Source organism: Polypterus senegalus, chromosome 17, assembly GCF_016835505.1.
Source record: "Polypterus senegalus isolate Bchr_013 chromosome 17, ASM1683550v1, whole genome shotgun sequence".
Lineage (NCBI taxonomy): Eukaryota > Metazoa > Chordata > Cladistia > Polypteriformes > Polypteridae > Polypterus > Polypterus senegalus.
In genome coordinates, this window is record NC_053170.1 from 504,634 (window position 1) to 529,841 (window position 25,208).

The 25,208-nt window shown below is 47.1% G+C and overlaps 1 protein-coding gene across 2 annotated transcripts; it reads left to right on the forward strand.

The window, feature by feature from the left end:
• Window positions 1-1,783: 1,783 nt before the first annotated feature.
• Window positions 1,784-23,920, forward strand: LOC120518181 (meiosis-specific coiled-coil domain-containing protein MEIOC-like). 2 transcript variants are annotated; one of them, XM_039740820.1, is made up of 8 exons: window positions 8,717-8,765; window positions 11,002-11,109; window positions 11,576-11,724; window positions 19,044-19,148; window positions 19,231-20,992; window positions 22,143-22,277; window positions 22,610-22,790; window positions 22,984-23,920. In XM_039740820.1, exons 1-8 carry the CDS (start codon window positions 8,760-8,762, stop codon window positions 23,184-23,186), a joined length of 2,649 nt encoding a protein of 882 aa, XP_039596754.1. In that variant the 5' UTR covers window positions 8,717-8,759; the 3' UTR covers window positions 23,187-23,920. The 2 variants fall into 2 exon arrangements, with proteins under 2 accessions (XP_039596755.1, XP_039596754.1); XM_039740821.1 differs by lacking the exons at window positions 8,717-8,765; window positions 11,576-11,724 and adding an exon at window positions 1,784-3,407.
• Window positions 23,921-25,208: the final 1,288 nt, after the last annotated feature.

Consider the following 25,208-nt stretch of genomic DNA (forward strand, 5'->3'; position numbering starts at 1 on the left):
CACAGGGTGACACGGTGGCGGAGCGGGCGGCCTGCTGTCACGTCACGTTGCTGGTGTTCCCTGCCTGGAGTTTCCATCTTTTCCTGCTGGGTTTCCACACTGAGCTCCGGTGTCCTTCCAAGGATGTGCAGATTTGGTGACACTGAAGTGACGCCAGTGTGTGTGAGTGCTGGTGTTCGCCTTGCGATGAGCTGATGCCCCGTCCAGGGATTGTTTCAGCCTCGTGGCCAATGGTAGCTGGAATGGACACATCCCTGGATTGATGGATGTAATCATTAAACATCCTTGTCAGAGATATTGCAGTAAGGTGTCCTCAGAGTTTAATGGCTGCTCCAGGCAACTCACAGCGCAGAGAAGCCGAACCTGTTGTCGCCGTGATGATATCTCGCACTGCCACCTGCTGGACTCCTCCAGGTTTACGTAAAGTACGCGCGCGAGTGTAGCAGGAGCGTCCGCTGGAGCACACATTGCGTCGCATGACATGAAGTATAACCCGGCCTGAGGCCACACTAGGAGTCTGAGCTACAGTACAGCGACATGAGCGAGTAGGCTACACACACCAGCCTGACTACATCCCGTCAGCGTTTGGCATGTATTCATGGTGTATGCCCTGAGCCGAATTAAACGGCCTTCTGAATACTACACTTCAGATCCTGTCCTGTCCTGTCCTGTCCTGTAATTCTACCGGACTATCAGCACAGGCTTCACGCTGCTAAGAGCCAACGGTATTCGTGAGCAGAGCTACAGACACACGACAGTCACACGGCAGACACACGACAGTCACACGAGTGACTGACCAGGAGCACACGTCTACTAAAGCGTCTGCTGGAGGTTTGTTCTTTGTGCACGAAGGGCTTTGCAGCGTCACGGCGCCTAAATTATAAACCCAGTGGCTGTGACTCATTTATTATAACAAAAGAAAACGCAAATGGCTGGAGAGTAGCGAGGACGACGCTTGAGATTATTAAAAGAGAGTGTTTAGATGATTAAAACCCGTGGCTTACACCAGTATCGCCTACATAAACCAAGGTGCTGCTTCGGGGATTTCTCTCCAGAAAACGGGGGACACCACCCTGGAGTCAAGTTTCTGGGGTGCCCCAACCTGCCAGCCGTCATTGTGCCAAGTTTAGAGTTCTACTGTTTGCCACCAATTTGGAAACCTTTAGTCTTTGGTATCGGAGCCATCTGTCAAAACAAGTGCTGCATATTATCTTAGAAATGATATATACGTGGGGGGCAGAATATTAGTAAAATCTGTAAATGTGCAAAAGAAAAAGTATTCTTTATTGGAGTCAAAATCACGACTGGAGTATTAAACTGAGGTCCGCTGTGCTCGATGAGTATTTATTTATTTATTTATTTATTTATTTATAAACCTCCACTCGTCTTAACTGACATTCTTCTAGATAAAGAAATGACTCGAGGGGTACGCGGCGGGTCATCGTCACTCGACCTTCAGCTGACTGAATCTCCGACATACAAACGTTGGCGTCATGAAGAGATCTTTTTTTTTTTTTTTATAGTTGGTTCCTGAGAAAGAAAGTTTACTCAATCAAAAATAAAAACCACGACTTTCTTGATATTCTAGTTTATAATTTAAAAGCGGAACAAGAATCTGAAAATCTAACAACATCACATTAAAGTTCGATAACATATATATATATATATATATGTGTGTGTAGGTTTTAAAATAAGCCAATTTAAAGCGTGACATAATGACATAAAATCGTTGCACGTTTAGGCTTAGGATTTTCTAGATATTGTGACAGATGGCCGCTGCTCCCATGCCCGGCCGGGACGCCCCTGAAACATACGTTCCAGAGGAGCAAGCAGGGGAAGGACAGTCTCTCTCCCTGGGCAGCCAGATGGCCGCCTCCCTGGGTTACAGCGCTGCCTCAGACTCCTGCGGGGCTTCATGGGAGTTGGCATTTGGTGCAGCCCCGTTGGGTTCTGCAGGCACTGCCAGGGGGTGCTGCAGCGGGAACTGCTGGCCAGCCATTTTGGGCACTGATTTCGCCACACCCGGAAGTGCACATCCAAACACCTGGAGCACTTCGGGCACCCAATAAAAGGAGCCAGCGGCCAGAGTCGGGTGAAAGGTGGATGAAGCGAGGAGGAGCGTGGTAAAGAAGATGAAGAAGAAGCTGTGTGGTTGTTTGGTGCTGCTTTGGGGACTGTGTTGTGGCTGGGGGACACGGGGAAGACGTGCCCTCCAACTGAAGAGAAATGAATAGTTTGTCTGTTTCACCCGTGTCTCCATGTCCATCTGTGTCGGGTCAGGCGCCTATATAGCGCCTTTGGTACAATATATAGAGTAGATATATGTACAGGGTGAGTCCAAATGATGTTAACACTAATGGATTCTTTTGATCTCGACCACACCATTCCAGGTCATGGTGGGCCATGGTCCCCGATTTGACAGCCTGTCCTTTCTGGCTATGGCGTACTGTGAAGGAGCGCACCCACACTCCACCAGACTGGTTCAGATCTCACCTCTCAGGCCGCACTCCGTTTGTTCAGCTTCAGACTTTCACATGCCAACCCAGCGCTGTCACTTCAGGTGGGCTCTGTCCTGGGCCCCTCCTCTTCATTATTTACCTCCTAAATATAACATTCGCTTCCACTGCCATGCTGATGCCCCCCAGCTCTGTCTCACTAGCAAACCTGCTGCTTCCTTTCCGCCCTCCTCACTTACTGAGTGCATAGCAGAAATCAAATCCTGGTTTTCTTCAAATTTTCTAAAATTAAATACCAAGTGACAAGACGGAGGTTCTCCTCATTGGCACAAATCCACGTTCTCCAAAAGTGCTCACTTTTCGTTTGTTGCTGATAACTCCGCTGTGTCCCCTTCCCCACAGGTGTCATCCATGACAGTACTTTATCCTCTCAGTCCCACATCAGTAACATCTCCCGGCCGCACACCACTGCTCTCCTCGTTCATAGCCTCGTCTCCATTATTGCAATTGCCTTTTCTTTGTCGCAAATCTCTTTCTAAGCTTCAGCTGCCCACCCTCATCATTACTGGACCCCCTCTATTCACCACATCACCCCCGTCCTGCAGCAGCTTCCTTGGCTTCCAGTTCAGTTCTGAGCTCCACTCTAAATTCTCCTGTTAACTTCTAAGGCTCGCCGCCCCTCCATATCTAACTGACCTCCTCCATGTTGCCATTCCCTCCCGGACCCTCAGATCCTCTTCCTCCGTCCACTTGACTGTCCCCTTCGTCCGTCTTACCGCCAGCTCTAGAACTCACTACCACTTTTCAAATCTAAACTTAAAACTCATTTGTTTAAGACTCTCTTTGGTTAGAATTGCTGTGTCTGATTTTAACTTTTGTATTTTAGAATCTGCGTTGTCTATTGTCCGGTGTCCTGGAGTGTTTAGAAAGGCGCCTACAAATAAATAAAAGGTATTGTTCTTCTTATTCTAACCATGTGCTCTTTGAAATCTTTACTTTCAAAACGCTGGTTCTTTCCAGTCCTTAAAACAAACTGGTTAAGCAGAGGAAGCTGGCGCTTGATTGGGTTTTGGTGCTGCAGTTCAGCCATCTTCTCCCAGTAACCGCTGTCACTTGATGGCAGTGCAGCTCAGAGGTTAAGGCTTTGGACTTCAAACCCTGGGGTTGTGGGTTCAAATCCTGCCACTGACACTGTGTGACCCTGAGCAAGTCACTCGACCAGCCTGTGCTCCAACTGGAAAGCCAAAAAGAAATGGAACCTTAGGATCCGAAACACCGTAAGTCGCTTTGGATAAAGGGGTCAGCCAAATAAGTACGTGTATGGAGTTGCCTTATTGTTGTTGCTTTCTTCTTCAGTTTCAGGTGTGCAGTAAGCACATTACATACATAGACGTTCATACCAGCTTCAGCTGCTTCATGGGGCTTTGCTCATACCCCCAGGCACAGGGCGAGTCCCTCAGACGCGGGCACCTAAACCAGGGCTTCTCATCCACTTTTGAGTCACAGGTGTGACTCGATCGGAGAGGATCTGCACGTGAACCTTCAAGGGGCACAAGTACCACGTAAGAGCGGCTCACCGGCACCCTGCCTGTACTCCGAGCCGAAACTGAAAGAGTCAACGGGCAGCCTTTGTGTATGCAGTAACGTGTAACTGTCGAGCTGCCCTCCACGACACTTCAACGTTGTACTAAGCAGTACTTACAAATCAAGCACAGCCTCGAGGCCTTCGTCAAACATGGCGTTCTCAATAGAATCAAAACTTTGCTCACAGTCTGACTCGAGCTTTGTGTGGACAATGATGGGTAAAGACGCGCTGTTACGCATACAATATATTTGTTGCCGTCTGTGCCCAGCTGTGCCATGCAGCACTAATGACCAATCGCAGACAGCTCTACCTCAGTAGAATGATCAGAACCTCAGCTATCCAATGGTGATGAACCTCTAACTGTAGGCGGCTCGATGTAGGAGGGATATTTGATAAGAGCAGATGAGCTCAGCTGAGACAGGCTGCTCGGCTTAGGGGTATACGGGTACCAAGTGTGTGTGCGAGTCACAAATGTTAATGATGAAAGAGAGCAGACGCTGTGGAAACGCAGAAGACCCCTTTGAGTATGTAAAAATATATAAGTACTGCTTCTGATTGACTTGTACGTTTACAGATGGTGGTGTCCTGCCGGCGGGTCACCCTGTGCTTAAGCAGTTAAATACTATTGGCAGCTTTTTTTTCCATTGTTGCTGCTGTTGAATTCGTAGGGAAAGTTAAACCTCCACTGATCCAACAAGCACTGGTTGTACGTCAGGGCAGGGCCACATTCAAGTTCAGGACCCAGTGGCGTGCCTAGAATTTGAAATGCAAAATTAAAATAGGCCCAATTAAAGAATGACTACCAGCAATGACGTGTGTCAAGCCTATTTGCTACATACAAAAGGTCAAAAGTCATAATTGAACTTTATGGAGTTGAGGGAAACAGCATTACCTCTTCACTCTAATGCCAGGTAAGCAAACACATTAAAAATAAAGACCTATGAAACCGCAGCAATGCAGCCACCACTGACCCTGGTGCATCTGTCCACGAGCTCTGCCTATTGGTACGCCACTGTCAGTACCCGAGGTCGCGACTCGGAATCAGCTGTGGATGGGATGCCAGTCCATCGCCCAGACCCCCCTCAGGAGGACAATGAAACCTTTCAAGTATTCAGACCCTTTGCTGAGACACTCGACACATTGTGCACATCCTGGACCTGTGTGTAGAACTTGTTCGGAGTCCACCTGTGGCCAAGTGAATCGAATGGACATTGTGTAGCAAGGCACACGCATACCTTTATATATATATATATATATATTTATAAACTACTCAAAAAAAAATCAAGGGAACACTTTGAAAAGACATCAGATCTCAATGGGGAAAAAAATCCTGCTGGTCATGTCTACTGCTATGGACTGATATGGTGATGTGTGAGGAACAAAAGGATGGAAATGAAAAGGATCAACCGCCAGAGAGACAACCTGCAAATCAAAGGGAACAAATGAGGCGGCAGGCAGGCAGGCGAGTCCATTTGGCTGAAATGTCATTGCAGCCAACTCACAATCGTCCTCAGTAGTTTGTATGCCCACACCCCAAGCCCCCCCCCAACACATGTCCTAATGAGACAACGAATGGTGTCCTGGGGGATCTCCTCCCAGATCTGGACCAGGGCATCACTGAGCTCTGGACAGGCTGAGGCTTCAGATGGACAAAAACATAATGTCCTACCCAGAGGTGCCATGCAAATGAGTGGGGGGGGGAGAGGAGTCAGGGATGCAGTCAGTGGCATCAGTTCTTTCATCCTCTCACCACATGAGGCCAGGCATTGTCATGCACATAGGGTGCCTGCCATTGTCTAGCCTATAGAGGTCTGTGCATCCCCTCCATGGATGTGCCTCCCCAGACCGGTCATGCTGAACGATGTCACAGGCAGCATAACGTTCTCCACGGCTTCTCCAGACCCTTCACGTCTGTCACATGTGCTCAGGGTGAACCTGCTCTCATCTGTGAAAAGCACAGAGTGCCAGTTCTGGGATTCTATGGCAAATGCCAATCGAGCTCCACAGTGCCCACTAGAGGACATCGGCCCCTCAGACCACCCTCATGAGGCCTGTTTCTGATTGTTTAAGATGTCAGAGACATTCACACCAGTGGCCTGCCTGCCTGCTGGAGGTCATTTTGTAGGCTCTGCCAGTGCTCATCCTGTTCCTCGTTGCCCAAAGGAGCAGATACCGGTGGGTCCTGCTGACGGGTTAAGGACCTTCTACGGCCCCCCTGACCAGCTCTCCTAGAGGAACTGCCTGTCTGTCTCCTGGAATCTCCTCCATGCCCTTGAGACCGTGCTGGGAGACGCAGCAGACCTTCTGGCAATGGCACATGGTATTGATGGAGAAGCTGAACTACCTGTGCCAGCTCTGTAGGGTCCAGGTATCGCCTGCCTCATGCTACCAGTAGGGACACTGACCACAGCCAAATGCATTCCTGTTTTGGGGGTCTTCTCATTGTGCCCCCAGTGCACCAAAGCAGCTGAAACTGATGAACAAGCCCTTCTGCTATTTAAATGACCAGATCAATAGCCCAGAAGTTTCATTGACTTGATGCGATACTCAGATTCAAAAGTGTTTCTTTTATTTTTTGAGCAGTTTATATATATGTGTATATATATATATATATATATATATTAATATATAAGGTTATAGAGTTCTTAAACTGTACAATGAATTTGAAATGAAACAGCTGAGATGACGTTGAAGTGCAGAGTTCAACCCACTGAGTTAAAACTGAAAGTCTGCACTTCAACGTCATCTGAGTTGTTTCATTTCTAATTCATTGTGGTGATTAATGTACAGAACCAAAATTAGAAAAAAGTTGTCTCTGTCCAAATATTTATGGACCTAACTGTATGTCAGGACAAAAGCCAAGCCATAACGTCCAAAGAACTCTCTGAAGACCTCCACAGCCAAACTGAAGTGAGTGTTCCCAAAAGTCCAGTGGCCTCAGGAGTTGTGAAATGGAAGATGTTTGGAACCAGTAGGCCTCTACTTCCTAGAGTTAAGTACCATCAGGCCAAACTGAGTAACCAGGCAAGAAGGGCCTTGGGCAAGGAGGTGACCAAAACCACAATGGTCTCTGCTGTGATGGGGCAGCCTGTCGGAAGGCCGGCTACTGTTATCTCATCAGCGCTCTGTCAATCAGGTATCAATGGTGGAGTGGCCAGGCCGAAGCCACTCTTGAGTAAAATGCATACGAGAGCCAACCTGGGCTCTGCAAGCTTGAGGACATACTTTAGATTCTCTGGTCCAGAAGACAAAAGTTGAACTCTTTGGGTTGAACTCCAAACACTATGTCAGGCCAAGACCAAGCACTTCTCATCACCTGCCTAATCCCATCCCTATGGTGAAGCAGGGTGGTGGTGGCAGCATCGTGCTAGGGGGGGTGCAGGGACAGGGTCAGAACTGAGCAAAAGATAAATGTGGCCAAATGCTGAGAGGTCCTTGAAGAAAACCTGCTTGAGAGAGCATGTCACCTCAGAGTGGGGTGGCGGCTCACCGTCCATCACAACCAGGACCCAAAAAGTGAGCCAAGTCAACGCTGGAGTGGCTTTGGGACAAGACTCCGAGTGTCCCAGAATGACCTGGGCTTAAACTCCACAGAACGTCTGGGCAGAGACCTGAAGATGGCACTTCACAGACACTTCCCCTGCAGTTGAACTGAACTGAAGAGAGCGGCCAGCAAGAATGCGGTAAAGTGCCTGAATCCAGGGGTGCAAAAGCTTGTAGGGACTGACCAAGATGACTAAAAAAGGGGCTTCTACAAAGTACTGAATACTTTTATGATGGAGAGATTTCAGTTTGAATTTTTAATACATGTGCAAGTTTTGACTTTGTCATTATGAGTTATTAAGTGTAGAGTGTGGAGAACACTTGAAAATAAATCCACAACACAATAAAGTGTGAAGAAAGTCTGAATACGTCCTGTGTCCGCTGTCTGTATAATGTAATGCTATACCGGAGAGGTACGTGCAACTCACCGATCAGGTCAAGTGATGTGGCAGACATTGGCTGGTCTCCAGTCTTCAGATCACCAATGGGCAGGCTAACGTGGTGCCCACCCACATTCAACAAGAGGGGGCCTTTCTACAAGTCCCTTCCAAATGGTTTGCTCACTTGAAGTCACTGCCCCACTTATTCAGCTTCCCTTACATGCACCTAGAAATCAGACGTAAATCTGTGGCCATCTGATCCTTGGTTAAAAGCCACGCAAGCGGCCATCTTTGTCCACAAAGATACTTCGGCAAGATGGCCTGAACCAGGCGGTACCAAGACGCTATGGCTGCGCACTAAGCCTTCGTTGGCAAGACGCCTGCCGGTCCGTCTAAGCTTCGATGGAAGCTTGTCGGGGTGAGCGCCTGCGTCGTGGTGCTACGGTAGTCGCGCGCCGCAGGGACATCCTGTCACTTCGTCCCGCTATAAGCTGCCTTCTGGCTTAGGCATCGCGGAGTGAAAAGTGCGCGCAAGCCGCCCAAACTCCTCCTCGCGTCACCAGGCGCGAAACTGCGGCCCGCGCGCGATATGGCCGCCAGGAGGGCGCCGCTTGCTCCCGCCTCACTCCCCTTTCTTGGCGTGGACCAATCACAAGCTGGGGGGGCGGGCTTGAGCGGGGCAGTAAGCGGCGAGGGCACGAATCGAGCTGAGCGCCGTCGCCTCCTGCCTGTTTACACAGAGGATGGCACGCTGGTTTCGCTGACCCGGGATAAGCGCTGTCGGCAGTCGGTACCATGGAGGTAGGCGATGCGGTTATCGCTGTGGTACGAGTTCCGTTCGTTTTTTTTGTTGCTGCCCATGGAACATGGGAATTCGAAGGTGACGTGTAGACGCTGTTGGTCACGATCATTCTGATTATCCATGGGAGTTACGGGCCCTCTCGCACGCAAAGTTGTGTTTAGTTCCGGGTATTAACAGTTATGACCCTCAGAGTTAAAGACCGTCGGGGCAACGAAGGACTCGGGTAAGAAACGATGAGCGAATTTTACGTACCCGTTTCGCGGAGAATTGTGTATCCCGTGTTAAGGGACCATCTTGGTCGGTTTTGCGTCGTGGTAGTCTGGGGTGGATTAGCTTTTGGCCTTACGTGAACAAACACCAGCCGTTCTGGGGGCTGACACGACAAAATAAATTCGTCCCGAGTGATGACGGACCTTGTCAGTGGTGTACGAAGTGGTGTCTTAGAACCGAAAAACCTGAAAGGCGCGCATTCCTCGTTCGCCCGTTAGGACTGGGCACTACCATCCGTTAGAAGGGCCGGGGCAGGCTCCTGCAACATGGGTGCCCGCTGCGGTTTACCACATCTGTCTGTTACAAAACCCACTGGTTCTGTCGAGTCTTCTTTGATAGGAAGCGAGGGCTTTGAGTGAGCGCCGCTGTCGCAAGAAAACCACTCGGCTTCAGGTGAGCTTGAAGCGTTTGAACGGCCAGCGGCTCAGAATAAATCTGGATGTTCTGCTGAAGCCGCCGCCAGTCCGAATTAAGTGAGGCGTTCTCCAGCACTCCGAAGACGAAACTCACAGATAGATGTTACTTTGTTTATGATGCACATTCAGAATTCTTCTCTTTGTCCTCAAGTTTCTTTCTTTTATTTTTAAGGTTTTATTTTCTGTGAGAAAATGTTTTCAAAAGCCTTTCTCCATATCTGCCCGTGTCATTCATACAGTTAGTTGTCTGCCATTGGCATTCTCCATGGGCAGCCATTTGAGCAGTTACTTGTACGAAGTGATGCGGCTCATTAGCATTATTTAGTGAACCTTCATTTTTACGCACAGCCTTGAGCAGCGTTGCACCACGTCAGATCGTTTCCATCGTCTTTTTAACGGGTTCCCGTTTCCTGCCTCGACAAATTGAAGTTCAGTGCCACTGTCTGGTGCTGTGGATGAAGCCTGTGAAGAGTTGAAAGAGGTCATTGACATTTTCTCCCTTTTCTAGCAATACTGGTAATCCTATAAGAGCAGCTGCAGGACTCCCAGTTTGTAAAATGTCTTGATTGACAGCGGATGGACTGCTTTGATGAGGGGCAGCAAGTTTAGGTTCAAGACGCAGAGAAAGTCCTTGGTGTTTTATAGGTTGTATATAAGAATGTTCATTAAATGAACTTGGATTAGTGACCTAATGAGGAAAGTTGTGTATTGACAAGCGTGGTGGAGTTCATAGTTGCTTTACTTGAATCTTAATTAATGTAATATACAGTATATGTTTGAAAAAGGAGGATACACGGTGTATTGGGTGTGAGTATATGAACAAAAAAAAAAACATGTTTTCTTTTAATATGAATATCTGTTTTTGAACAGATAAACGATGTACATTTTGGAGTGAGTTCAATATTATATAAGCGTTTTGTTTTCATTTTGATAATTTTAAGAAGATTAATAATATAAAAGGGACGGGGCTTCAGTTGCTGGCCTGGATGGTGTCAGTGTGGACTTTACACATTCTGCTCATGTCTACTTGGCTTTGCGCGGGGTGTGCGCGTTTCTTAAAGACGTGCGGTGTAGTTTGATTGATTAATCCAAACAGACCTGGTGTAAATGAATTTGTGTGGTTATGCAAGTGTAAGTGTGCCCGGCCCTGAACTGGCATCATTTACAGGGTTGGATTCCGCTTTACACCTGCTGCAGACGATATCAGCCCTGGCCACCCGAGGCCGTGAATTGGAATAACCATTCTGGGAAAATAAATGAAGCAAATAAAACTTCCCTTTGTAATTTGTCAGAACAAATTGGTGTAGTGGCTGGAAAAAAAAAATTTTGTTTGGAAAAAAATCTATTATATTTTTAATTGTATCTATCGGTTTTGTTCTAAAATGTCCGCTGTACTCTCTGCAATTATATATCTTCATTTATCAATTTGTAGAATTATAATTTAAATGTATGTTATTTTTATCACAGCACCTGCTTCATCAGTTTAACACATACTGTTGTCTGGAACGTCGGAGGGTCTTAAATACATTTTTTTGTTTTTTGTTATCAGGCTGGCCCAGACGGTTACTATGCTGGTGTAAACATTGGAGGGATGTCTTTTGATATGTTTAATAATGGGGTCTCAAATTCAGACTTGTACTTCTCAAATTATAAGCAGGTAAGAGCATTTCATTGAAGCATATAATATGTGATATTTTAGTTTTCAGACACACTGCTGCCATAATTCAAATTTAATTAAGACTGTGCAAGTTCAAAGATGGTAAGCACAACAGGAAGAAATGAGTGAGGGAAACATGGAAATGTAAAGATTTTAACTAGCAACCCTTTAGACTTTAATGTGGACAAACTGTGGCGCAATGCACAAGGGCGACAGGATTTTATTATGGGTGTTATGGATTGATAGGGATGCTGGCCGTTTTACTCCGCCATTCCTAAGATTACTCAGAATACATCATTCATTACATTTTGTGTATGTAGTCATTTTATTTGTTCCCCTTCCTTTCTTATTTGTAGATGTCTTGTAATTTAACTACTGTATTAGCTGGTGCAGCCATGTTTGACTTTGCTCCACTCGAGCAGACTCTTTTCACTGTTGAGTGAATTTGTGAAGCTTTTCTTTCCAGGTAAAGCAAGCAGGAGATAACACAGAGCCATGCCAGATCTACACATCTACTTTTGCTTCAGATCATTTCTCAGGCTCTTGTACTTCTTGGTCAACACATGAAGAAGAATCTCCCGAATATGCGTGTTTACAAAGCACTGTGAAGGACAGGTATTCTGTAGTCAATGCAGTTATGCTGATTGTATGTGCACGTGATAATGACACAAACAGTTAGGACACTAGAGGACTTCACAAGCCATTCTCTGTACAAGGACTGGGATGTCTGGGTGCTTTGAAGAGGACAGTGTAGTCATTTGAGGCGCACGACTGACACACTAAGTTTGTAGCAAAATGTATTTCTGTAGCACATTTTCATACACAGGACGAAGCCCTAAGTGCTTTACAAGATGTCAAAGCAATTGTTGCAAGAAAAGAAAAATAAATTCAAATAACAAAAATAATTCAGTGGAGACTTACATAAAATAGATACATAATTGGTAAGACGTGTCACTCCTGACAGCAAATATATATATTTTTTATTTCGGTACAAAAGAGGACAGTGCTTGTCTATACTTAGACATTCTTGAGTTTATAGCATATGGTGATCCACTTGTCTATCCGTTTTCTGACCCCCTTACTCTACTAGAGGGTCACTGGTGCCCAGAGCCTGTTGTGACAGAATTGGCAACACGGCGGTGACCAACCCTGGGGGGAGAACAAGTCCAACGCTGCCTCACAGCACTTGAACTCCACTTCAGTCTCTGACTGGGGTAGCATCTGTGTGGCACTGGCGTGTGCTCCCCTTCTTCATGTGGCATTCCATTGGTGAGCCCACTCAAAATAATACCACTAAACAGTGTAAAAGATGTCCCGGACACAGCCAGATGTCCACGACACACATGTTTATTCCTCTTTTCTGCAACACAGCACTCACAGTGCACAAACCAGCACAATGGTGGCTCAGTCCTCGTCTCGGTCTTTTCTTCACCACCTCCACTCCTCTCCGACAGGCTCCGTCCTCTTCCACCCCCCTCCTCGGCTCCTTTATGATGCACCCGGAAGTGCTCCAGGTGCTCCCTTATTAACACCCAACAGCGGAAGTGCTGCATGCCAAGGTTCCGGAGCTGCCCATGCCCAGGTGCCCCCTGGTGGTGGCCACGGACCCCAACAGGCTTAGGCTTCAAAGCCCCACGTCCATGGCCCCGATGCCACCCACGTCCCAGGGAATGGCTTGTCCTTTTCTCTGTCCCCTGCACTTCCAGGCACAATCCCTGGCCATCTGTCACAACAGGCATAAGGTGACATTCCATCTGGACAGGACCAGTGTCTCTCTCAGTAAAAAAAGAATTTAAGAAATTGGGTGACTGGATAGATAAACGGATGTTTTACAGAAAATAAATACGCTGGAGTGCACGTGCTGTGAGGCGGCAGTAAACTGTACGTGTTGCAGGACTGTGTAGGCCCAAATCATTTACCTTGTTATAAAATAACAATTCTCATCTGCTTTGTGGAATTGTAAAATAATATTAAATATTGTAAAGTTACATGTAGAGAAAACAAAACATGTTTGTGAGGATTTTAATATTTTTGTCTTTTTCAATCTGCAGAAGTAGTTCTGGCTAAGGTGCTTTTCTCCCCTCAGTTTTCAAATGTATGAGCACAGCTTTTTACCATCTGTGTAATAAACCGAGTCTTTGGCAGCAAAACCAGTGTTGGTGTAGAAGTAATGATCAGGAAAACTGACCAGTATCGTCAACTAGACTAGTTTTAAAATGGCGTTAGTGAGGGTCAGCGTCGGGGGGCCTCCTCAAACGTTAAAGGCTATTCCAGGTAAGAGCCCCACTGTTTTGGCTGCATAGCCTTTATCAGGTTTTAAAATGTACCGTGCAAAGTCCAAGTTAGCCCTTTGTGAATGGGGTTTGTAATGAAGTGGGGACCTGTGATGAAGTGTTACGGGGATAGGCTTGTGACCCCAGCAGCCCTGGAGTGGGTTTAAGAATGTTGTGTACAAAGTACAGCAGCGTCAAGAGCCATCTGGCAGCCCATTACCTACCGTATCACTTTTATTTCTGTTCCCTTCAGGCATCGTTGCGTAGTGGCTTGATTATAACGCCAGTTGTAGAGAATGTGCTGGTGGCCCTGAGCTTATAAAATGCACTGAGGTGATGTTCTCAGCAGAAAGGAAATCAAATTACCTGCCTTGTGTTCATTCGCAGGCTCAGTATTTCCCTTTTTGGTCCAATGTGCATTCTATGGTGTCCTTGTGTGTTTGTGAGGTGGTGATTTGAAAAGACATTTGTGGTGCACATACTGGTAGAAAGTAAGCTGAGAACAGTAAAGGACGTTTAATATTATACAATAAAAAGAACAACAACAGATCTTTGCGTGTGTTTGTTTCTTAGCAATAAAAGTATGGAGCATTAACAATGTTCTAATTAAGGAAGAAGACATAGGATGACACAGCTAACCCCCACGGCCTGAGTAATGTAAGAGACAGTGTAACTGAGTGGAAGCAGAAGGACTGTGAACGTGAAGCAGAGCAGCAGGATTTGTTATGTTAAAGGGGCCTGCTTCCCCTGAAATATTCTTTGTCAGCAGAGTGTAAAAACATAACATGAAAACCCTAACCTAACATTCTCAAGGTACCTCATCCGACTTTGGTTTGTGTAGAGCTGTCCTGGCAGCACTGGGCTCAACAGTGGAAAGGACCCACTGACGTACACCCACGGCTTATTGAGAGCTGACCTGCAGGGGCCTGGGAATGTGGGAGAAATACTCCAGAAACGTCAAGCAGACAACAAATGGGCTGAGGATTAGAAGCTGGGGCACTGGAATCATGAGACAGCAGGGCTACCCAGTTGGGTTAAGCTGCTGTTGGGGTGTCTCAAGAGAGATTTGCCACTTATTGACTTCATTCAGTGGATCAGGTGAAGTGCTGCAGATTTCAGGTAGCTAGTTTTTGATACCCATTTGGGGCGTCTCCTCGCTGCTTTAAGAGTGACAGCCGTGACTTCAGCGGCTTGTTATTTTTCATTTCTTTTCAGTTAGGGTCACTTTAGTCACTTTCAGTATCTTTTGCTCAGCTGCCTTTAGTGTTGTGTTAACAGAGCGCTTTACATAGTCTTTGTATCCCTGTATTCCCACCCAGTCCCAATGGTTTAAATTAAACCTTTTTCTTTACCATCAGTCAGGAATATGCATATAAATGTGGGCATCATTATGAAGAGGAAACAGCTTCTCTTTTCAGTCCTCGCCCGTCGTTTACCTCCTAAATGAAGTTGTTCCCACTGACCTTCAGACCTGATCATGTGCCTTGGTATGGGCTTTTCATTCTCATAGGGTTACTGACTGTTTATTCTGCACCTTAATCAAAGGAGCTTGAAAAAAAGTTGGAATGAACTTGACTTAAAGGTAAATCATTGAAACGGGTACATCCAGTAAGAAGACAACGATACAAATTGAAGGTGCACGCCAAATGAAACTTTGTCCATTCATCATCCCTCCTTACCTGTTAATTGTGTCACAGAGCCTGTAGTGCTCTAAATAATAACCAGAGGTGGGTAGAGTAGCCAAAAATTGTACTCAAGTAAGAATAAAAAAGTACTTGGTGAAAAGACTACTCAAGTACTGAGTAACTATTGGATCATAATAAATGATTTCTTTTTTAGAAATGTTGTAATAAGACAGACAAAAATATAAAATAATCTGCAAATTCTGCAATTTCCAAATAAAATAAAAAATGAGTAAAAATAAATCACATCTTTACAAAATAAAGATGCACAAATCACACAAAGTTCCAAATCTGTGTTTTTCGCAACAAAGCTTTTGAAGCCGATGACTACAGTAGGTGACATGTGTGTCTGAACAGTGCAAGCTACTTACAGTGACGAGATATCCGGCACACTGACAGGATAATACTGCATATTCACTCGCCCTCCAAATAGCACAGCTGATAGAAAATAACATCAGAACAAGGCAGCTTGTGCATGAACAAGAAGTCTCACTTTACCATGACTGCCTGTGCCTGTGCCCGTTTGGTTAACATGTGCTTGTTCTTCATTCAGTGACGTGATGGTTACGCTTCAGCAGGAGTTGGCTGTCAAGGTTCCTGCAGTGAAGCTGTGACCCTTTAGCAGTGAACAGGAGCCCCGTATGACTAAAAGGTCTCTCTCAGGCTGCAGACGCAGGAAGTTTGTGTGTGGTCATGTGACTGCATGGCTACGTCTGATTAGTGAAACGGAGTCATGTGATTATTGTTGCTATGTCTGATTGGTGAAACAGTCATGCAGTAGATCCACTGGCGACTAAAATATTGCATAGAAAATGTGTAAATGGAAAAAAGTAACGAGTCGAGTGTTGTCCAATGTAGAGGAGTAAGAGTAGCGTTTCTTCTTCACAAATGTACTCAAGTAAAAGTAAAAAGTACGGTGCAGTAAAACTACTCATAGAAGTACAATTTTTTTAAAAGGTTACTCAAGTAAATGTAAAGGAGTAAATGTAACTCGTTACTTACTACCCACCTCTCATAATAATATCGCTTTGTAGGGCTTGTGCTGGATTATCCTTTTGATTTCGTTAAGAGTAATGCTCCAAATCTGTCCACATTCTGCGAGGTTTTCTCAGGTGTTCCCTGTTTTTGTGATGGGTCCTTCATAGGGGCACAGTGTGCATCTGGACTGGTAGCAGCAAAGAGCCGGCAGTTCACAGCAGTGTGTGCTTTGTGCTTTACTGGTGGTTGACTGTGAAGTTGTTTTATATTGCTTTGTTTTTTTAAATTGGTAAACTCACCAACCCCCCCCGGCCTGCACTACACGCCAGCCACCTCAGGTCTCTTCCGCTCGCGTATGTGGATTTCACTTTTACCAAACAACAAATCTTTTAATTCTAATGGATAGGCCTCTTCATTGGGAAGAAACACTACTTTTCCCTGATGGCAACACGAATTAGACGATCTATGAGTCTCTGAATTAAAGTTTAAATCCAAACAATATATTCGATCTCTTTTCGTTGTTCCATTATTTTACCGAGTAATAATTTCCGTTTGTTTGTGCTAATGCGATCTTTACTATCATTTTTTTTGGAATTTTCGTACTTTCATAATCTCTAACCTGCTCTATATGTCTACAGCGCCAACGTTTTTAAATTCTTTCTGACATTCGACTTTGTCTTTTATTCCCTGCCCCAGACACGGTTAAATCTCGCGTCTCGTGGGACGTGAAAGTGTCTCTCCGAAAAAGTCTCGTCTCGTCCCAGGATTTTTTTATTATAATAGAGAGAGATGTTAAATGAGGTTTTTTTAATCATTACGTTATATGACACCAAGTGTTCTATCATTCAATACACAGCAATGAACATAAGAAAATGACAAGATAAAATCAGAGTTGATTCGAGGGAGACGCTGGCCTTTGACGCGTGCAGACATTGAGGATGATGAAATAATGAATGTAGTGAAGGTGAAGTGCATCAGTATTGCCAGAGACAGAAGGGGCCGCTCACTCGGCACACCACAGAGCAGGAAACACGAAGGCTGAAGTAGAATAAAGCTACTCGCGTTTCTGGAGTTGAGCTGAAGATTTCAGGTGAAACCGTTTGCTGTTGTTAGTGCAGAGCCTTTGTATCCTTATTCACATCACGTACACTATGAATGTATTCTTGCAGGACTAGGAGAGTTTTCTTTTTTTTTTTACAGTTAAAAGTAGATCTACAAAATGGTGATGCAGGCAGGCTGAGACTGTTCAGGCTTCATTTGTGTTTAATAACACATGAAACGGGACCCTGACTTGGTGTTTTACATGTGTGACAAGCTAAAGTAGCAGTGCCATTGAGCATTAGGCTCCATTAAGAGCAAGCTACTTACAATTACTGGTCTCTTCCATCTTGATGTGCTAGTGCCCAGCTTGTGCCTAATGCAGGCACAGTTTGTGTGACACTAAGATGACTGGTTGAAATGGGGCAAATGGGCCAGGAAGTGCACTGGAAATTCTGATGTCTTCATGTCAAAGTCGAAAGCAGTCTTTAAGGGGTCTTCTTCATTTGGATGAGGTAATAAAGACCCAGAAAAGGTAACTCCTCTAGCCTAGGGTGTAACCTTTAAAAGCGCAAGTTTTAGTCCTGGTTAAATGACTCCGTCTCGGCAGCCTAAATCATGGCCATGTAGAAGGATGATGGGACAGAAAATGAGTCAGTGGTTTAGATCCTAGGGGAGAATTCCAGAGAAGGCTCAAAGATCTGAGCGTGAGCGTGGTTATCTGGTATCCATAGATTCAAAGGCTAGCGGTCATTTCCAAGATTTCACTAGCCAAAGGTTTGGCAAATAGAAAACAACATGGTGAGTGTTGGCAGTAAGGCCAGCTGTCCCCATGTCCAGCAAGACAGTAAAATCCTTAAGTCTTCAGAAATGAAAGGCCAGGTCCACAGGCACATGCAGAATTAGGGGCTGTAAGATGAAAGAAAGTAAAGGATGATGTCTGGGGAGAACTGTCGAGGGAAGTAGGGCAGATTTGAGCCATTAAATGTGAGAAAAAGGCGTGTAACTAGAGAGCGGTAGCAGTAAGCCATTTCAGTACCATTTGCACAACTGGATCCCTCAAACTGGAAGGCAGAAGAATAAACACAAGGCTTAGCTAAAGAGAGGAGACCACCGAGTCCGCCACACTCGCTTGTTTCACTGATAGTTAAGATGTCCCGATGTCTCACCCAGGCACTTTTCAGAAGTTCTCTAGGTGTCCTCTTCAGCTCCCTGACTGTGAAGTTATTGGCAAATTCTCAGGACCCCCATTGTGAAGCAGTGCTGCCTGGTGCCAACAGAGTGTCACTGCAGACTGCAGTACCTATGAGGTCAGTCACGCAACGCCCCAGCATCACGAAACACCCTCAATGTCAATCACGCAACGCCCATCGCATGAGACTGATTACCATTAGGGCGCCGTTACACTGTGGTTAAGGTTAGGGTTGTAGGAGGGCATCACAGTCAAAGGGCGTCGTGGGCATTACCTGATCTATGCCATAGGTATTGCGAGCTGCAGCAAGACCCTTCTCCCTTGTGCCAGTCTTCCCCTTGCTGGTCATGTAATCAGTGCCGTTGAGGTTTTTGAAGAGCTGGATGAGGTCTCCCCGTTGCCTTCTCTGATCTCGACTCTAGAGGCTCAGGTCCCTCTTAAGAGAACGTGAGCTTGGAGTGAAAGAGGGGAACGATTGGCTGAAGACGGGGCAGCCAGCAGTTAGCTCTCGGCTCCTCTTTCTATTTTGCTGTGTCTCCATTCTGGATACGATCGTACATCTGAATACACGGAATGGAGGAAAACTGCATCAAAATGAGTAGCAATGCTCGATTCCCAAATCAGTGTATGGCAGCAGGACTCTTCTCTATCGTTTGCAGACAAGACACGTTTGAAAGCGACTCACAATTCCGTGTCAGCTGGCTGTGGAGAAGGCGATTTTAAACTGAGAACAGAAAGTTCCCTTTCATTTGTGTACTTCTTTGTGTTTAGGAGCCTTGTGGAGGGAAACGAGGGTGACAGTGAAGCTGATCTCTATGGTTTGGTGTCGGACATATTAGAAGAGCCTGACAAGACGGAGTCCATTTTTCCTGAGGGGTGAGGTCTTCGCTTGTGCTTCCTTGTGAGCTCTTTGGCGTTATCAGCACACTGTTTTAAATCTTGTGGTCTGTGTTTGCAGGACTGCCGCCTCCAGTTTAAAATCAATATGGTCTTCAAACCTCAAGAGAGAGGTCTATCAGCAAATGTTCCATTCCGACCACAACAAGAATTCTCTGCCCGGCTCCTACCTGCAGCCCTCGGTGTGCCCGGATGTGTACAACAGGAGTCGGAGACAGTACTTCAGTGACGAGTCTGCAGCGGCCCAGCTGAAGGCAGAAGAGCTCTACCAGAGATTTGGCGCCTTTGATGTCAACGATTACTGGCTTTGCCCCAATGGAAACAGCAGCTACTACCCTTTTAAGGATCTGGAAATGTCTGCCGTTCAGTCTGCAGATGCCTCCTATGCGGACAGCGTTTTCACTCCACCTCAGATCAAACCGCTGCCTGCTGCGATGAGAGGCTTACAGGGATCCAGCATGGCTAACTACGCCATCGAAGGTTTGTTTGATTGTGCCGATGCACAGCCTGTTGACTCCACAGAGGCAATCGCAGGTGGCTTCATGCCCCCCAAACTTAACAATGCCTATTGTGCTCCCTACCCAGACTTTTATCAGTACAATAGGATTAATGACAATTTCATGCAATTCCCCGTGCAAGAAGGAAAACCAATCACAAGTAACCTGCCGCCAGTACTGCACATGCAGCTCGACTCCAACAAAGGGTTTCAAGAGAAGCAGGAGCTGAGTAAACAATACGAAGAGCACTTGAGTGATCAGCAGAGCTTGAAATACGTCAGGGCGACTGCTGCCGACATTCAGAAGAAGCTCTTCAAGAAGGAGATAATGCTAAGCGGTGATTTTAATGTGAGAAACATTCCTGACTGTCAGATCAAGGCACCTCATCTAGTAGGCGACTACGGTAAGAAGCCGTTGGCAGCACTCGGTGCCCAGCACGCTGATCACCTGAAAGCCCCGACGAGCGCCTCGTGCTCTGTATATTCAGACAGCCTGTTTCAGAATGCCACCGCATGGTCAAACGTGCCCAAGTCGTCACTTTATCAGACTGCGGGGAAGCAGTTTGAGGGCAGTCACCCAGAGGGGGGGCACGGCCAGGCATCCAGTATGTCAAAGATGATGGCGCACCCGGTGTCAGAGTTTGCAGCACCCGGTCAGCAGACTGGCAGGAGTTCCTTGTACTTCTCAGAGTCCGCCTCAGATGACAGCTCCAGGTTTTACTGTCCGGAATTTGTTTATAAAAGCCCACACCAAAACCCCCCGAAAGTGGTGGAGGCAAAGAGTAAAGCGACAGAAGGAAACGAATACGAGATTTCAGCCGATAAAAGGTCCAAGCCTGAAAGTCTCGTTTGTGAGGCTCTCTGCGCTCCGCACTTTGGGCCCAGCGATATCAACGAGAAGCAGAACCGTCAAAAGAAAAACGCCAGTAACAGTAAGAAGGTTAGAGACTTGCTGCAGCATCCCTACCTGGAACTGTGCCACGGCTCAAAAAGGCAGGCAGGAGGAGGCGGCAGCATACCCGCTCAAGCAAAATTACTGTGCCCCAGGTATGCGGGCACATCAGGGAACCCTCGGAGCTCAAACAGCCTGCCCACCACCTCGGGTTTGCCCGTGGACCTCTTTGAACTCCTGCCGAGTGATGAGCTACACCCTTTACACCCGTATTTTACCGATTTATTTTGTGGCGATGTACCCCTGGCTTTGCCTCCGTCTGTTCAGATTCCCAGGCTGCTGAAGAGCCGCAGCGCTGGACCTGCTAATGAGCTTCACACCCAACTGGAGGAGTGCTACGAGCAATGGAGGCTGCTGGAGAAAGAGCGAAAGAAGGTAATACCTTGATGGTGGTTTCAGAAATGATCGGCCATCTTGAGTGTCGCTCGCTACTCACTGGGCAGTTTCATGGCATTTGACATGTCGGGTGTGTGGGGTGGGCCTGCAGTAGTGCAGGTTTTACATTCTGCCAACTTGCTCACCATAGCATAGCTACTGTCTTCTCATTGGTGTTTGGCATTTTCGTACATTCAGAAAGCCCTTTTACTCTCCTAGTTTTTTGATCTATTTGTACAGTGAGTGGCATGTTGGCGCAGCGTGCTGCCTGTGAGGGGGTTGCTCATTCTCCCTGTGTCTGTCTGTCTTCTCCAGTTTTCCTTCAGTATGTTAACTAACAGCTCAGAGCTGGCAGTGTGTGTGTGAGAGTGAGTGCACCCTGGGTTGGCACAGCCACTCACTCACGTGGGTAAGGCGGTTTTGGTAAGGAAGGGATGGCTAGATGTCTTGTACCATTAGTAGCAGTGGATCAGGTCACACACACACACACACACACACAAACGGGCTACTGTGTACTTTTGACTTGAATGGCCAGCCAAGCAGGAAGGGGTCAGTTGTGACGAAGGGTCCTGCTAAGTGGGGACATGTCTGTCAAACCTGTGTCTTTGGTCCCGTATAAGAAGCCAGTCTCAGGATAAGTCCAGTGCAGTGAAATAAAGAGCCTCCTGGTCAGTACTGGGATGGCAGGGGCTCGAGTGGGCAGCACACTGGGCTCATTTGAAAGCGTTTGAATGGCCTTTGATCACACATCCCTCCGCACCATAACTTGGCCAGGGGAATGGGTCAGCACCTGGCAGTTGGGGAGTACCACATTGTCACAAGAAAGGAAAATAACAAAAACATATGAAAAGTAAAAGTGGGCCGCCATGCCTTGAGTTGGACAGGCGCTCCTAATACTCTGCGACGATGGATGCCGATTTCTTGTGGTTTACTTTCATCTCAGTTCATCCTGTGCCATCTGCCGTTATCGGCCTACCTGTAGTAGTCATTTTCATTTTTGAGCCTTTCTCTAAGCATGTGGTGGGCAAGTTGTGGTCAGATGGGCAGAGAAGACCCTGACAGTCTGACTTGTGAACTGTGAAGCTCCTTGGCTTCTCTTTCCTGCTGTATCAATGCCTACTGTTACTGATCAATGGGTGCTTCTCTGCAGGCTGAGATTATTCTGGCCAAGATCCATCCTGGCAAGAGAATTGCAAGTGGCAACAGCAACTCCACCCCGAGACTGCCCCCTAACCCCTCCAGAGTGGACCACCTCATTGTTGACCAGCTACGTGGCCATGCCAAGGTAAGAGTGGCTTGTTTGCTAAGCTGTCCCAATATGCCAGCCATATGTTTTTCCTGCCTTGTGCCTGGCACTGCAGACCTAAACTGGCTCGAGTGTGCTTCACGGTGGGCTGAGGTCCCATACCTCGTGACAACAGGTACTTCAGCTTATTGATCTAGAAAGTTAAAGCATCACATTGAATTGCTGCCCCTTCAGCGTGGCACTTTGTATTTCGGCTGTGAATGTGCTGCACGTCCGTCTGCTATGAGGGGCCTGGCATCACCGCACTGCTCGCCGTCAGAGTTGGCCGCTGGCTTTGTTACATGTCGGCCTTCTTTTGTCTTTTTTATCAGATTTTAAACTTGCTTGGGAAAATGGAGCATCTGCGCTGCTTTTCTCTTCATTCGAAGATCTACATAGCGCTTGATCAGTACCTGAAGTCCATCTACATCACACAGGCACGGCGGAAAGATGAAATAATCAACATCTCCAGTCGGCAGTGCCAGGTGGCATCAAGATATCAAGAAGATCGAGGTAATAAACTCATTGAAATGCATAAGTGTGGAATTAATCACGAATGCTGTCTGCTGCTTCAAAAGCGGCCCTAATCAAAGTCGTAAGACGCTTGTCAGAACGGGCAGCGAGAGCCACGACAGCCCGTAAGTAAACGGAAACGCTTCGGCGTCCTTCTCTCTTTGTATCTCATCTGTCGTCTTCTTCTCGTCAGATATTCTCATCCTGGCCGCAGCTGTGAAGGAAATGAGCTTAGCTACCAGGAAGGCTCGAACCGTGCTGTGGTGTGCGCTGCAGATGACCCTCCCGAAGGGGGCAGCGGCTGCCGGCGAGGGACAGGAGGACCCGCCCAGAATGTTACCCGAGGAGAGTGTCGACTATAAGAGTGCCCAGCACGAGGGCAGTCAGAGTGTGTGATTGGCACTGGCTAGGCAGACATTAGCGCAGCGCAAGACTGGTAAGCGTCTCTGTTTGCGGCCTCGACAGTCTTACTGCGCGTACGTACAAGTTGTGTCAGCTGGCATCGCCACCAGCAGCCGTTGTTCTCGGGTTACATTCATACAGATTTCACTCTGGAATTCCATACGTTTTTGTCCGCTCCCACGAGCTTTCCCAGAAGCGCTTAACCCGCCATGCTGGGTGAGCCTGTGGAGCACAATTTGCCATCAAGAATGCTGGGCAGGAGCAGTAAGGCTGGCTCAGGTGCGTTAGGTTTGGTGACCCAAGCACGAGGGCCGACACTCACGCCAAGCACAACGGGCTTTTCTAGTGCAGCCCGGCATCTCCTGCATCATTTATATGAAATTTGCTCTTTTAACGCATCACGAATTTGAAAACGTTAGGTCTTACTGTTACTATGAACTGTAATTATCACAGATTTCACCCTCGTTTTAAGTGGGAACGTGGAAGAAACAAGATTTGCTTTTTTACTTCTGAAATGAGCATTCACATGAAATTACACAAACGTCTAGTCGAGCGACTTTTAATCGCAAGGTGAATTTTCAGACTTGTGTTTAGTGTTTAGAGGTGAAGTGGCGCCCGCCTCTGCTCTTCTCAAGTGGCGAGTGTTCAAGTGTTTGTGCTGCTCCTCTCCTCTCTGCCTGGGTGTGTAAACTGGAGTGCCCCGCATTGGCATTGCCTCCCTTTGTATTCCTGAGTTCAATAAATTCTGTTTGGCTCTTTGAGTGGCTCAGCCGTCTTGTGGAGTTCTGTATTTCAGAATACGAGCTGCTTGAGTTGGCAGGTGTCTGAGAAGGTCTCTTCATGCCACCCACCGCCCCCCTCTATGGGCTCAGCTTCTTAAACACTTAAGGAAGTGTGACCAGCGACGTTACTCAAAATATCAGATTTATTACATCATTACAGGCTGGCAGGACAGACAAGCTGAGGACGTGGCGACGTAACTCTGACCCCCAGCTACACACGTCTCGGTGACCTGCAAGGTGACGCCCCAGTGCAACACAGTCCTGGGACAGCAAATGCAGAGAGGCACAACTTCCACATCGGCCTCTGTTTGTCCGGCTTCATTAAAAATCCCAAAGGCGAGTGTGTGCCACTTCTGAACTGCACACTTTACCTTCTACTGTCCAACGGCTGCACAGGTAAACCCACACATTGTAACCAAACAAAAAAAAAACCTACAACTCCTGTCACAGCTGGAAAAGCCCAACGTGGCAGCAAATGCAGAGGAGGCCAAAGTCAGTGCCATGCCTGGAGACTTGGGGTCAGCAGCTCCAGAGTGATATGGCCCTGCACCGGCAGATCGGGGGTCTTTAGAGTGGCACAGCAGAAGAGCGACCAACCGTCTTATAAGATGTGCCACAACAAGTCAGTCCGGCCCGAGCTGCACATTTCAGGGGGCTGATGTACCCACCCGAGGCGCCAGCCAGTCCAGCAGCTCTTTACTACTTGAAAAAAAGAAAACAATCAAAAAGCCCTGCAAGTGTAAGCGAGCCATCCGACGCCAGGAAAAAGGGAGATGGGCTGCTGCCAAGCGCTGCATTGGCACCCCGTCCTCCCAAGGACGTCAGAAGACCACCTGAAACAGACGAGTGTCCCAAAGAGCCTTCATTTTATCGTCTGCGCTCTCCCTTCTGTGTCCGCTTCTTCTCCTTGTCCTTTCTGTCCTGCCGGGCCAGCTTGTCCTTGTCCCTCTGCATCTTGTCTTGTTCCTTCTTCTTCTGAGACTCCCCTCGCGCCTTCTCCCTTTCCAGCTTCTTGGCATTCAGGACGTCTTCCATGTTGGTATTTTTGAAGAGAGCTGACGTGAAGTTAAAGGAACACAATGAGGCATTCTGGGAAGCACAAACACACACACACACACACCTCGTGTTTTAACTGACCGCCGGGGGCCCTCACCATGCTGTGCCCTGGCATCGGGACATTTGCCACTTGCTCACTCTTTTCTGACCCTCATAAACTTACACAGGAATCTCCATT